This window comes from Bombina bombina, chromosome 3 (genome assembly GCF_027579735.1).
Source record: "Bombina bombina isolate aBomBom1 chromosome 3, aBomBom1.pri, whole genome shotgun sequence".
NCBI classification, from domain to species: domain Eukaryota; kingdom Metazoa; phylum Chordata; class Amphibia; order Anura; family Bombinatoridae; genus Bombina; species Bombina bombina.
In genome coordinates this window covers 1,257,142,981-1,257,156,422 of record NC_069501.1, presented here as the reverse complement: position 1 = coordinate 1,257,156,422, position 13,442 = coordinate 1,257,142,981, and the positions used below count along the sequence as shown (strand labels likewise).

General features: G+C 43.9%; 1 protein-coding gene across 1 annotated transcript in view; it reads right to left on the bottom strand.

Moving 5' to 3' along the window:
• XNDC1N (XRCC1 N-terminal domain containing 1, N-terminal like) overlaps positions 1-13,442 on the bottom strand; it is a 446,185-nt gene that overhangs the window by 305,936 nt on the left and 126,807 nt on the right. Inside the window, exon 3 of the mRNA XM_053705638.1 lies at positions 11,208-11,346. Coding sequence (XP_053561613.1) covers positions 11,208-11,346 — 139 coding nt within the window. The remainder of the gene's footprint in view (positions 1-11,207; positions 11,347-13,442) is intronic.

Sequence of the window (13,442 nt, the reverse complement as noted above, 5' to 3'; positions counted from 1 at the left end):
GTGGACTCCTTTAAAGAGACTTGGCAAACAGTTCCTAAGGTGGAAAGAGCTGTTTCCACTTTAGCTAAGAGAACTACTATTCCCATAGAGGATAGTTGTGCTTTTAAAGACCCTATGGACAAGAAATTAGAAGGTCTTCTTAAGAAGATGTATGTTCACCAGGCAGCCAGCTACGTGCATTGCTACCGTCACTAGCGTGGCAGCCTATTGGTTTAATGCTCTGTCTGAGTCTCTCAGGACTGAGACATCCTTGGAAGAGATTCAGGACAGGATAAAGGCTCTGAAACTTACCAACGCCTTTATTACGGATGCTTCCCTTCAAATTATTAAACTTGGAGCGAAGATATCAGGTTTTTTCTGTTTTAGCCCGCAGAGCTTTATGATTGAAACCTTGGTCTGCGGATGTATCTTCAAAGTCTAAGCTTTTAGCTATTCCTTACAAGGGGGAAACCTTGTTTAGACCCAGCCTAGCGGAAATTATCTCTGATATCACGGGAGGTAAAGGTCCTCTTCTCCCTCAGGATAAGAGAAACAAGCAAAAAGGACGTCAGAATAATTTTCGTTCTTTTCTAAATTTCAAGGGAAATTTTTACTCTTCCTCCGCCAAGCAGGATCAGCCCAAACCTACTTGGAGACCAAGTCAGGCTTGGAATAAAGGTAAACAGTCCAAGACGCCTGCCATTGAGCCAAAGACAGCATAAAGGTCATGCCCCCGATCCGGGACCGGATCTTGTAGGGGGAAGACTTTCTTTTTTCTATAAGGCTTGGGTTCGAGATGTTCAGGATCCCTGGGCAATAGAGATTGTGTCCCAGGGATACAAACTAGAGTTCAAAAGTCTTTCTCCCAGAGGCAGCTTTCTACTTTCAGGATTATCTGCAGACCAGACAAAAAACGAGGCGTTCTTACATTGTGTAAAAGACCTCTCAGATCTGGGAGTGATTGTCCCAGTTCTGATTCAGGAACAGGGTCAGGGGTTTTATTCCAATCTCTTTGTGGTCAACAAAAAAGAAGGAACCTTCAGGCCAAATTGTAGATCTCAAGAGTCTAAACAAATTTCTCAGGGTTCCGTCCTTCAAGATGGAAACAATTTGTTCCATTCTTCCTTTACTCCAAGAGGGTCAGTTTATGACAACTGTGGATTTGAAGGACGCTTACCTGCATGTTCCCATTCACAAGGATCATCACAGGATTCTAAGATAAGCATTTCTGGACAAACATTTCCAGTTTGTGACTCTTCCTTTCGGTCTTGCTACACCTCCCAGAATTTTCACAAAGGTTCTTGGATCCCTTCTGGCTGTTCTTCGTTTACGAGGAATAGCGGTGGCGCCTTAACTGGACGACATCCTAGTCCAGGCGCCGTCATTACATCAAGCAAAGTCCCACACAGAGATGGTACTTTCCTTCCTGCAGTCTCATGGGTAGAAGGTAAATTTGGTAGAGTTCTCTAGTTCCAGACACAAGAGTAAAGTTCTTGGGAACCATAATAGATTCTCTTTCAACAGAAGTCAGGAAATCAAAGATTATCGATACATGTCTAATACTTCAATCCACCCCTCGACCATCAGTAGCTCAGTGTATGGAAATGATCGGGTTGATAGTGGCTGCAATGGACATCATCCCGTTTGCTCGGTTTCATCTCAGACCTTTTCAATTAAGCATGTTCAAGCAATGGAACAGAGATTATACCGATTTGTCTCCTCGAATACTACTGGAGCAGGAGACAAGGGATTCTCTTCAATGGTGGTTGTCTCTGGATCATCTTTCTCAGGGAACCTGCTTCCGCAGCCCATCCTGGGTGATCGTGACAACAGATGCCAGCCTTCAGGGATGGGGGTAGTATGGGGCTCCCTAAAGGCTCAGGGAGTTTGGACTCAGTCAGAGTCTCTTCTTCCTACAAATATTCTGGAGCTAAGAGCGATCATCAATGCTCTTCTGGCCTGGCCGCAATTAGCCTCGGTTCAGTTTATCAGATTCCAGTCAGACAACCTCAGTGGCTTACATCAATCATCAGGGAGGAACGAGAAGTTCCTTAGCAATGACAAAGGTAACCAAAATAATTCAGTGGGCGGAAGCTCATTCTTGCTGCCTGTCAGCAATCCACATCCCAGGGGTGGAGAACTGGGAGGCGGATTTCCTGAGCAGGCAGACGTTTCATCCGGGGGAGAACTTCATCTGGAGGTTTTCTCCAGTCTGATTCTCAAATGGGGTCAGCCGGAATTAGACCTAATGGCATCTCGTCAGAATGCCAAGCTCCCGAGATACAGTTCGAGGTCCATAGACCCCCAGGCGGAAATGATAGCTGCTCTGGCAGTCCCTTGGACCTTCAGTATAGCATACCTATTTCCTCCGTTTGCGCTTCTTCCTCGAGTTATTGTTCGAATCAAGCGGGAGAGGGTGTCGGTGATACTAATTGCTCCGGCTTGGTCTCTCAGGATTTGGTATGCAGATCTGGTAGAAATGTCATCTCTGCCACCTTGGAGACTTACGTTAAGGAAGGACCTTCTAATTCAGGGTCTATTTCTTCACCCAAACCTAGTTTCTCTGAAGCTGACTGCTTGGAGATTGAACGCTTAATTTTATCCAAGCAGGGTTTTTATGATTCGGTCATTGAGACCATGATACAGGCTCGTAAACCTGTAACGAGAAGGATTTACTATAAGGTTTGGCGTAAATACCTTTTTTGCTGAGAATCCAAGGGCTACTCCTGGAGTAGAATTAGAACTCTTAGAATCTTGTCCTTTCTTCAAGAAGGTTTAGAGAAAGGTCTGTCAGGAAGTTCTTTAAACGGTCAAATATCTGCCTCGTCTATTTTGTTACACAAACGTCTGGCAGATGCTCCAGATATACAATCCTTTTGTCAGGCTTTGGTCAGGATCAGACCTGTGTTTAAATCTGTTACTCCTCCTTGGAGTCTAAATTTAGTTCTCAAGGTTCTTCAGGGGGCTCCGTTTGAGCCGATGCATTCCTTAGATATTAAGTTGTTATCTTGGAAAGTTTTATTTCTTGTTGCTATTTCTTCTGCTCGAAGAGTATCAGAACTCTCGGCATTACAGTATGAGTCTCCTTACCTTATTTTCCATTCAGATAAGGTGGTTTTACGTACTAAATTAGGATTTATTCCTAAGGTTGTTTCTGATCGAGGTTTTCTCCAGTCTGATTCTCAAATGGGGTCAGCCGGAATTAGACCTAATGGCATCTCGTCAGAATGCCAAGCTCCCGAGATACAGTTCGAGGTCCATAGACCCCCAGGCGGAAATGATAGCTGCTCTGGCAGTCCCTTGGACCTTCAGTATAGCATACCTATTTCCTCCGTTTGCGCTTCTTCCTCGAGTTATTGTTCGAATCAAGCGGGAGAGGGTGTCGGTGATACTAATTGCTCCGGCTTGGTCTCTCAGGATTTGGTATGCAGATCTGGTAGAAATGTCATCTCTGCCACCTTGGAGACTTCCGTTAAGGAAGGACCTTCTAATTCAGGGTCTATTTCTTCACCCAAACCTAGTTTCTCTGAAGCTGACTGCTTGGAGATTGAACGCTTAATTTTATCCAAGCAGGGTTTTTATGATTCGGTCATTGAGACCATGATACAGGCTCGTAAACCTGTAACGAGAAGGATTTACTATAAGGTTTGGCGTAAATACCTTTTTTGCTGAGAATCCAAGGGCTACTCCTGGAGTAGAATTAGAACTCTTAGAATCTTGTCCTTTCTTCAAGAAGGTTTAGAGAAAGGTCTGTCAGCAAGTTCTTTAAAGGGTCAAATATCTGCCTCGTCTATTTTGTTACACAAACGTCTGGCAGATGCTCCAGATATACAATCCTTTTGTCAGGCTTTGGTCAGGATCAGACCTGTGTTTAAATCTGTTACTCCTCCTTGGAGTCTAAATTTAGTTCTCAAGGTTCTTCAGGGGGCTCCGTTTGAGCCGATGCATTCCTTAGATATTAAGTTGTTATCTTGGAAAGTTTTATTTCTTGTTGCTATTTCTTCTGCTCGAAGAGTATCAGAACTCTCGGCATTACAGTATGAGTCTCCTTACCTTATTTTCCATTCAGATAAGGTGGTTTTACGTACTAAATTAGGATTTATTCCTAAGGTTGTTTCTGATCGTGTCAGGGTTTTCTCCCTGTTGTGTTTGCCATGTGCTGCTGGCAGCCATTTCACTCACCTCTCTTCCTGACTATGGTGCATTGTGGGGGATGCTGCTCATTTCGTGCTTTTCTTTTTATGGCCAGACTGGTGTGCATCATCCATGTGAGACAGGATGCAGTCTCAGAAATGTGATGTCATCACTTTTTATTTAAAGGGCCTCTGTTCAGTATGCTTTGCCTTTGCGTTGTCTCAGACCTGTTTGTGAGAGTTCCTGTGTATTACCTGGCTGCCTGATGTCCTTCCTGGTTTCTGATCCCTGGCTTGTTCCTGACTCTGCTGTTTTCCTTGTGCCTGTTCCGGCTCGTCTGACTATTCGCTTTGGCTCCTGACTCGGCTCATCTGACTACCAGCTCTGGTTTTGTCTCCTGGCTTGTGGACTTTTTATAATTTTTTGCTATTAATAAAGGTGTGATTATTTTTGCACTTCTCGTCTCAGTCTGATTCCTGGCACCCTGACATTACGTAAAGGCCAAGCATACTGAACAGAGGCCCTTTAAATAATAAGTGATGACATCACAATTCTGAGACTGCATCCTGTCTCACATGGATGATGCACACCAGTCTGGCCATAAAAGGAAGTGCAGGAAATGAGCAGCATCTCCCACAATGCACCATAGTCAGGAAGAGAGGTGAGTAAAATGGCTGCCAGCAGCACATGGCAAACACAACAGGGAGAAAACCCTGACAGTACCCTCCCCTCAACGACCCCTTCCCCCTGGGAGGACAAAAGGCTTATTGGGGAAACGGGCATGGAAGGCACGGAGGAGGGCGGGAGCATGAACATCAGAGGAGGGAACCCAAGAACGCTCCTCCGGACCGTAGCCCCTCCAGTGAACCAAATACTGTACACGGCCCCTGGACATACGAGAGTCAATAATGCTGCTTACCTCATACTCCTCATGGTGGTCAACAAAGATAGGACGGGGACGAGGCAACACAGTGGTAAACCAATTACAAACCAATGGTTTCAAGAGGGAGACATGAAAAACATTGGAGATGCGCATAGCAGGAGGAAGGTCAAGAGCGTAGGCCACAGGATTAACCCGTCGGAGTATTCGAAAAGGACCAACATAACGGGGAGCAAATTTATTGGAAGGCACACGAAGGTTCAAGTTGCGGGAGGACAGTCAAACTCTCTCACCAACCTGGTAGGAAGGTGCGGGCAGATGCCTACGATCAGCCTGGAACTTTTGGCGCTGCATAGAACGATGAAGGCAATCCTGAATCTGCACCCACGTGGAACGGAGTTGCCGGAGATGCTCCTCCAAAGCCGGAATACCCTGAGACATAAAAGAATCGGGCAACAAGGATGGTTGAAACCCATAATTCGCCATGAACGGGGATAACTTGGAGGAAGCATTAATAGCACTATTACGAGCAAACTCTGCCCAAGGTAACAGTTCAGACCAATTATTGTGGTGATCTGAGACATAGCAACGGAGGAACTGTTCCAGAGCTTGATTAGACCGTTCCGCTTGCTATTGAGGCCATTGATGGCAGTTCCATTCAGTCCGCACTTGTTACTCACGAAACTGCTCCGTTGTCCATGGCTGTTGGGGCTTTCCATTTTGAAACCCTCCAGTTCCAGGTGATAAACTCTCCGCATTTTCCGGTTGTTCTGGGTTATCCCTAGCTCCAAAAGCAAAATCCCAGTCTCGACTGGCGCAGGTCCGAAATTTTGTCGTGGTCCCCGCAATGTATTTCCACTTGTCTTCAGAAACCAGTTAAAGTCTTGTGCACTTCTTCGGTATCTCAATTGCCAGAGGAGTACTGAGAGTTCCTAGACGTGTTTGACAAGGTGCGTGCCGGTACGTTGCCTCCTCACCGGTCTTACGATTGTGCCACAGACCTGCAACCCGGAGCCATTCCTCCTCGGGGCCGGGTTTACCCTCTGTCTGTTGCAGAGAATTGTGCTATGGAGGAGTATGTTGCAGATGCTCTGTTGCGGGGGATCATCTGCAAATCCTGCTCTCCTGCAGGGGCTGGCTTCTTCTTTGTGAAGAAAAAGGGTGGCAAGTTACGACCATATATAGATTATAGGGGTCTTAATCGTCTTACAATTAAGAATGCTTACCCTATTCCGCTTATTACGGAACTCTTTGACCGCCTCAAGGGAGCTACAGTCTTTACTAAACTTGATTTGAGAGGAGGGTACAATCTCTTTAGGATTAAGGAGGGCCACAAATGGAAAACAACATTTAACACCAGGAGCGGGCATTATGAGTATCTTGTAATGCCCTTTGGCCTATGTAATGCTCCTGCTGTTTTTCAGGAATTTATTAATGATGTCCTACGAGATATGTTGCAACAGTGTGTTGTGGTGTACTTAGACGACATCCTCATACACTCACCCACACTTAAGGCTCATCGTTCTGATGTTACACGGGTTCTTCAGAGACTACGTGAGAACGGCCTGTTTTGTAAACTCGAGAAATGTGAGTTCCATCAGACTCAAGTAACCTTCCTAGGTTATGTTATCTCCGTTGCAGGGTTCTCCATGGATCCTGACAAGTTATCTGCAGATCTGCAGTGGCTTCGCCCAGTTGGTCTTCGGTCCGTTCAACGTTTTTTGGGGTTCGCCAATTACTATAGAAAGTTTATTAAAAACTTTTCTTCCTTGGTCAAACCTATCACAGACATGACCCGTAAAGAGAATGATCCGCTCCATTGGTCACCTACTGCCATTAATGCCTTTGATAGTCTTAAGAATGCCTTTGCTGCCGCTCCAGTTCTGGCTCATTCTAACCATGTCCTGCCTTTCGTTCTTGAGGTCGATGCGTCTGAGACTGGAGTAGGTGCCCTCTTGTCTCAACGTCCTACGTCTGAAGGTTCCTTGCATCTGTGTGGTTTCTTCTCTAAGAAATTGTCTCCAGCGGAGTGCAATTATGAAATTGGCGACAGGGAATTACTGGCCATAATTTTGGCACTTAAGGAATGGAGGCATCTTCTCGAGGGTACTAGCGTGCCAGTGCTCATTCTTACTGACCACAAGAATTTAACTTATCTATCTGAAGCAAAACGTTTGTCGCCCCGACAGGCCAGATGGGCGCTATTTTTGTCTCGGCTTAATAATGTGGTCTCCTACCTGCCTGGTAGTAACAATGTTAGGGCTGATGCCCTCTCTCGACAATTTTCGCCTCTGTCCAAGGAGGAGTCTGTCTCTACTCCTGTTATACCTCCTGACCATATTTTGGCTACCATACGTACTAATTTGACTTCTCCTTTGGGGGAGGAGATCCTGGCTGCACAAACCAATGCACCTCCTGAGAAACCTAGTGGTAAGTGTTTTGTTCCTGAGAATCTTCGAACTAAACTTTTGCACACTTACCACTATCCTAAAGCCGCAGGTCACCCAGGCAAGAACCAAATGATTTGGTCTGTCACTCGACAATTCTGGTGGCCAGGTCTTCGTTCTGATGTTGCTGCGTATGTTGCCTCCTGCTCAGATTGTGCACAGAATAAGACTCCTCGACGTCTTCCTGTGGTTCTGCTTCAACCTATTGCTAATGGTGAGCGTCCTTGGACACATCCTGTCATGTACTTCATTGTCGAGCTCCCTGTTTCCAATGGCAATACTGTTATCCTTATGGTGGTTGACCGTTTTTCTAAAATGTCACATTGCATTCCCTTGATGAAGCTGCCTACCGCTCAGGAGTTTGCTTCAATTTTTGCCCGGGAGGTCTTCCGTTTACATGGGTTACCCAAGGAGATAGTGTCGGACTGGGGTAGCCAGTTTGTCTCCAGATTTTGGCGTTCCATTTGTGCTCAAATGGGGATCCAGCTTTCCTTCTCCTCTGCATATCACCCTCAATCCAATGGGGCTGCGGAACGGTCTAATCAAGCTCTGGAACAGTTCCTCCGTTGCTATGTCTCAGATCACCACAATAATTGGTCTGAACTGTTACCTTGGGCAGAGTTTGCTCGTAATAGTGCTATTAATGCTTCCTCCAAGTTATCCCCGTTCATGGCGAATTATGGGTTTCAACCATCCTTGTTGCCCGATTCATTCATGTCTCAGGGTATTCCGGCTTTGGAGGAGCATCTCCGGCAACTCCGTTCCACGTGGGTGCAGATTAAGGATTGCCTTCATCGTTCTATGCAGCGCCAAATGTTCCAGGCTGATCGTAGGCGTCTGCCCGCACCTTCCTACCAGGTTGGTGAGAGAGTTTGGCTGTCCTCCCGCAACTTGAACCTTCGTGTGCCTTCCAATAAATTGGCTCCCCGTTATGTTGGTCCTTTTCGAATACTCGGACGGGTTAATCCTGTGGCATACGCTCTTGACCTTCCTCCTGCTATGCGCATCTCCAATGTTTTTCATGTCTCCCTCTTGAAACCATTGGTTTGTAATCGGTTTACCACTGTGTTGCCTCGTCCCCATCCTATATTTGTTGACCACCACGAGGAGTATGATGTCAGCAGCATTATTGACTCTCGTATGTCCAGGGGCCGTGTAAAGTATGTGGTTCACTGGAGGGGCTACGGTCCGGAGGAGCGTTCTTGGGTTCCCTCCTCTGATGTTCATGCTCACGCCCTCCTCCGTGCCTTCCATGCCCGTTTCCCCAATAAGCCTTTGGTCCTCCCGCGGGGGAGGGGTCATTGAGGGGAGGGTACTGTCAGGGTTTTCTCTGTGTTGTGTTTGCCATGTGCTGCTGGCAGCCATTTTACTCACCTCTCTTCCTGACTATGGTGCATTGTGGGGGATGCTGCTCATTTCCTGCACTTCCTTTTATGGCCAGACTGGTGTGCATCATCCATGTGAGACAGGATGCAGTCTCAGAATTGTGATGTCATCACTTATTATTTAAAGGGCCTCTGTTCAGTATCCTTTGCCTTTGCATTGTCTCAGACCTGTTTGTGAGAGTTCCTGTGTATTACCTGGCTGCCTGATGTCCTTCCTGGTTTCTGATCCCTGGCTTGTTCCTGACTCTGCTGTTTTCCTTGTTCCTTATTCCGGCTCGTCTGACTATTCGCTTTGGCTCCTGACTCGGCTTGTCTGACTAACAGCATTGTTTTGTCTCCTGGCTTGTTATTTGATTCGTGGACTTTTTATTATTTTTTGCTATTAATAAAGGTGTGATTATTTTTGCACTTCTCGTCTCAGTCTGATTCCTGGCACCCTGACAGATCAGAACATTAATCAGGAGATTGTTGTTCCTTCTCTGTGTCCTAATCCTTCTTCTCAGAAGGAGCGACTTCTGCACAATTTGGATGTGGTCCGTGCTTTGAAATTTTACCTACAGGCGACAAAGGACTTTCGTCAGTCTTCTTCTTTGTTTGTTATTTTCTCCGGAAAAAACGTAAGGGACAGAAAGCTACGGCTGCTTCTCTTTCCTTTTGGTTAAAGAGTATCATACACTTTGCATATGAGACTGCTGGACATCAGCCTCCTGAAGAGGTTACTGCTCATTCCACGAGGGCTGTTGCTTCTTAATGGGCATTCAAAAATGAAGCTTCTGGGGAACAGATTTGCAACTTGGTCCTCTCTACACACTTTTAAAAAGTTTTACAAGTTTGACACTTTTGGCTCGGCTGAGGATGCTTTTGGGAGAAAGGTTCTTCAAGCAGTAGTGCCTTCCGTTTAGGTGCCCTGTCTTGTCCCTCCAGTATCATCTGTGTACTGTAGCTTGGGTATTGGATCCCATTAGTAATTGAGATGATCCGTGGACTTATCGCGTCTTAAAAAAGAAAAGAAAATTTATGCTTACCTGATAAATTTAATTATTTTTTGACACGATGAGTCCACGGCCCGCCCTGTTTCTTGAACAACAGGTTGTGGGTTATTATAAACTTCAGACACCTCTGCACCTTGGCTTTTCCTTTCTCTTCCTAACTTCGGTCGAATGACTGGGGTTGTAGGGAGGGGAGGAGCTATTTAACAGCTTTGCTGTAGTGCTCTTTGCCGCCTCCTTTTGACCAGGAGATGAATATCCCATAAGTAATTGAGATGATCCGTGGACTCATCGTGTCAAAAAAGAAATAAATTTATCAGGTAAGCATAAATTCTCTTTTTTGTTTGTCAAGTAATTTATAACTGTAGCCATATAAATATATTTTAGAATTTACCGTATTGCTGCTAAAGAATTTGTTTCAGCTTAGATAAATTGGCATTTAAACTGGCTGTTTACATTAAAAATATATATAACTTCTGGTGTTTTAATTAGAGTTGTATAGAATCTTTTGTGAGCTAAATAGCTTAAATATATTTGTCTGGAAGTTATCAAATCATATCTTGGTATCTCATTATGGTATTTTAATGAAATTCAATTGTGAATAAGGTAATTTTTATGATCTTTGTATAGCATATTATAACAGTTTAAACCTGTATAGTTTGATTCATATCTGGTTTTCTATAAATATAATTAAATGTGTCTATAAATTTTAACCAATATAAAGAATTTAGGAATTTACATTAATTTTATTGTTTTGTATATGCATTTTTATTGGGGGTTTATTTTAAAGGATAATTATTAAATATATTGTATTAAAATCCGGCCATATACTGACATATTCATAATTTATATTTTATCATCTTTATTATTATCTTTATATTTATCACAAAATAATCCATTAACGGCTTCTTTGGAAAGTCGCAGTTTCTTATACAGCGGATAAATACAAAATTATATTGTTCATATTTAAATTATTTTGCTAGATCTATTAAAAAAAACAAAAAAACAAAAAACAGGCACAGCTTTTTGTTTGCATCCAGTATCCCTTTTTCTGTACGTTCACTGCACGGTTTGTAAACTTGTGTTCAGAACAGATAGTCAGTTATGCAATCAAAGGAATAGTCTCATGTTCATATCAAAGGTTGACAAGTGTATATGGTACTTAGGATCTGGACATAATATTGATTAGGCAGCCCGACCCTTTTAATGAGCCCAGTAAAGAGAGTATATATAAATATACATATAAGAGCCAAAACTGTATGTGCCACATTTTAGGAGTGATCATTATATGACTTCAGAATTCTGGAGTTTGAATAGTAACATATGTACTTAAAAATAAATAAAATCTGCATAAAAAGTTACTTTAGTTACAATATATTGTGTCTTGGTATACCTATGTCAATATATCCAATCAAACAAGCTCGTTCTAACTGCAGCTCTACTTTCAGCTGTCGACTTCGGTCTTGAGGACATATCAACCAGGGCTGAATAGAGCTTTCACTGAGCAAGTTCTCCACAGGGTGTTTAGGATCCTGAAACAAAAGTATTCTATTAATTAGTGTTACATTTTGAGTGTATCCAAGAGTAACAATCTCAGTGTTTATTGAATAATTAACAAATGCGTAATAAAAAGACAATGATTTAACACCTCTACATTTCAAATAAACAGTAGATTTTTTTTCTGACAAATTTATTTTTTCTCCCATTTTCTGGCCCCCTGTATAATGTGACAGACATCAGCCAATCACAAACTAGTATAGGTATACCCTGAGAGCTTGTGTACATGCTCAGTAGGATCTTGTTCCCATGAAAGTGTGAATGACTGTGCAACATTTGATAATAGAAGCAAATTGGAAAGTGTCCAAAACTGCATGCTATTTCGGAATCATAAAAGTTTATTTCTTTCAAATGGCATGGAGAGTCCACAAATCCATTCAATTACTAGTGGGAATTCAACTCATGGCCACCAGGAGGAGGCACAGAACACCCCAAAGCTGTTAAGTATCACTCCCACTTAAAACCCCATCAGGAGGATGTGCGAAGATGGTGTCTGAAGATATTTAATCCTTTAATGGGTACTTTTCAAAGCAAGCAATGATTGGGGCTATGCTGCGTCCATGTAATCCTCTTTAATAAGAGTAATGGTGGCTTTTAGCAGTTGGAAGACAGCAAGGAAGTCCTTGCATACCTTCCAAAATGTATGCTACCCCTATATAAAAAAGCAGGGTTGGTTACTCTGCTTTTCTTTTTCTACAGGTCCCTGTCAGAGGTTGGCTGAGTCTGTCATACCTGTTGCTGTACCTGCCCTGCAGCTGGATCCACAGGTAAGTGCTTTTTGCCTTCTAGATGAGAAGGACATAGCACTTTGGGGGTTATAATTTCTCGTTTAATTTCAGTGGAGTCAAAAGGAGACTTACATCTCTTCAAAAATAATATGAGAGAAGCGTTCAACCTGGGAACGAACAATAGCATAATAGCTTGTTCTATGGCTAGTTACCACCCAAGAAGCAGCTGGTTTTACTCAAAATGTGCCTTTCACAAAGGAACTTTCCTGTACCATATCAGTCTGATCCTGACTTAACAGTACAGTCCAGCACGAAATACCAGGCAATCCCTCTCTGAACGAGAGAAACGGCAAAACCCCAGAGGTACGTTTCGGGCCTTTTGTGGGCCTCGTCAGTGAGGTGCAGCCATATCCCTCTAGGTTTAGGCACACTGAGCAACGTGTCCACGTCTGGATTCCTGCATCACACTTACACCTAGATTTAGAGTTTTGCGGCCAAAGGGGTGACTTAGCTACGCGTGTTTTTTTTCTAGCGCTGCTTCTAAACAACGCTGGTATTTAGAGTTCTCTGAAGGGCTGCGTTAGGCTCCAAAAAGGGAGCGTACAGGCATATTTACCGCCACTTCAACTCTCAATACCAGCGTTGCTTACGGTAGCAGCTAGCTGGAAAAACGTGCTCGTGCACGATTCCCCCATAGGAAACAATGGGGCAGTTTGGGCAGAAAAAAAACCTAACACCTGCAAAAAAGCAGCGTTAAGCTCCTAACGCAGCCCCATTGTTTCCTATGGGGAAACACTTTTTAAGTCTGCACTTAACACCCTAACATGTACCCCGAGTCTAAACACCCCTAACCTTACACTTATTAACTCCTAATCTGCCGCCCCGGCTATCACTGACCCCTGCATTACACTATTAACCCCTAATCTGCCGCTCCGGACACCGCCGCAACCTACATTATACTTATGTACCCCTAATCTGCTGCCCCTAACATTGCCGACACCTACATAATATTTATTAACCCCTAATCTGCCCCCCCCCAAACGTCGTCGCTACCTTACCTACATTTATTAACCCCTAATCTGCCGACCGGACCTGGCTGCCACTCTAATAAAGGTATTAACCCCTAAACCGCCGCACTCCCGCATCAAAAACCCTATAATAAATAGTATTAACCCCTAATCTGCCCTCCCTAACATCGCCACCACCTAACTTCAAGTATTAACCCCTAATCTGCCGACCGGACCTCGCCGCTACTATAATAAATGTATTAACCCCTAAAGCTAAGTCTAACCCTAACCCTAACACCCCCCTAAGTTAAATATAATTTTATTCTAACGAAATAA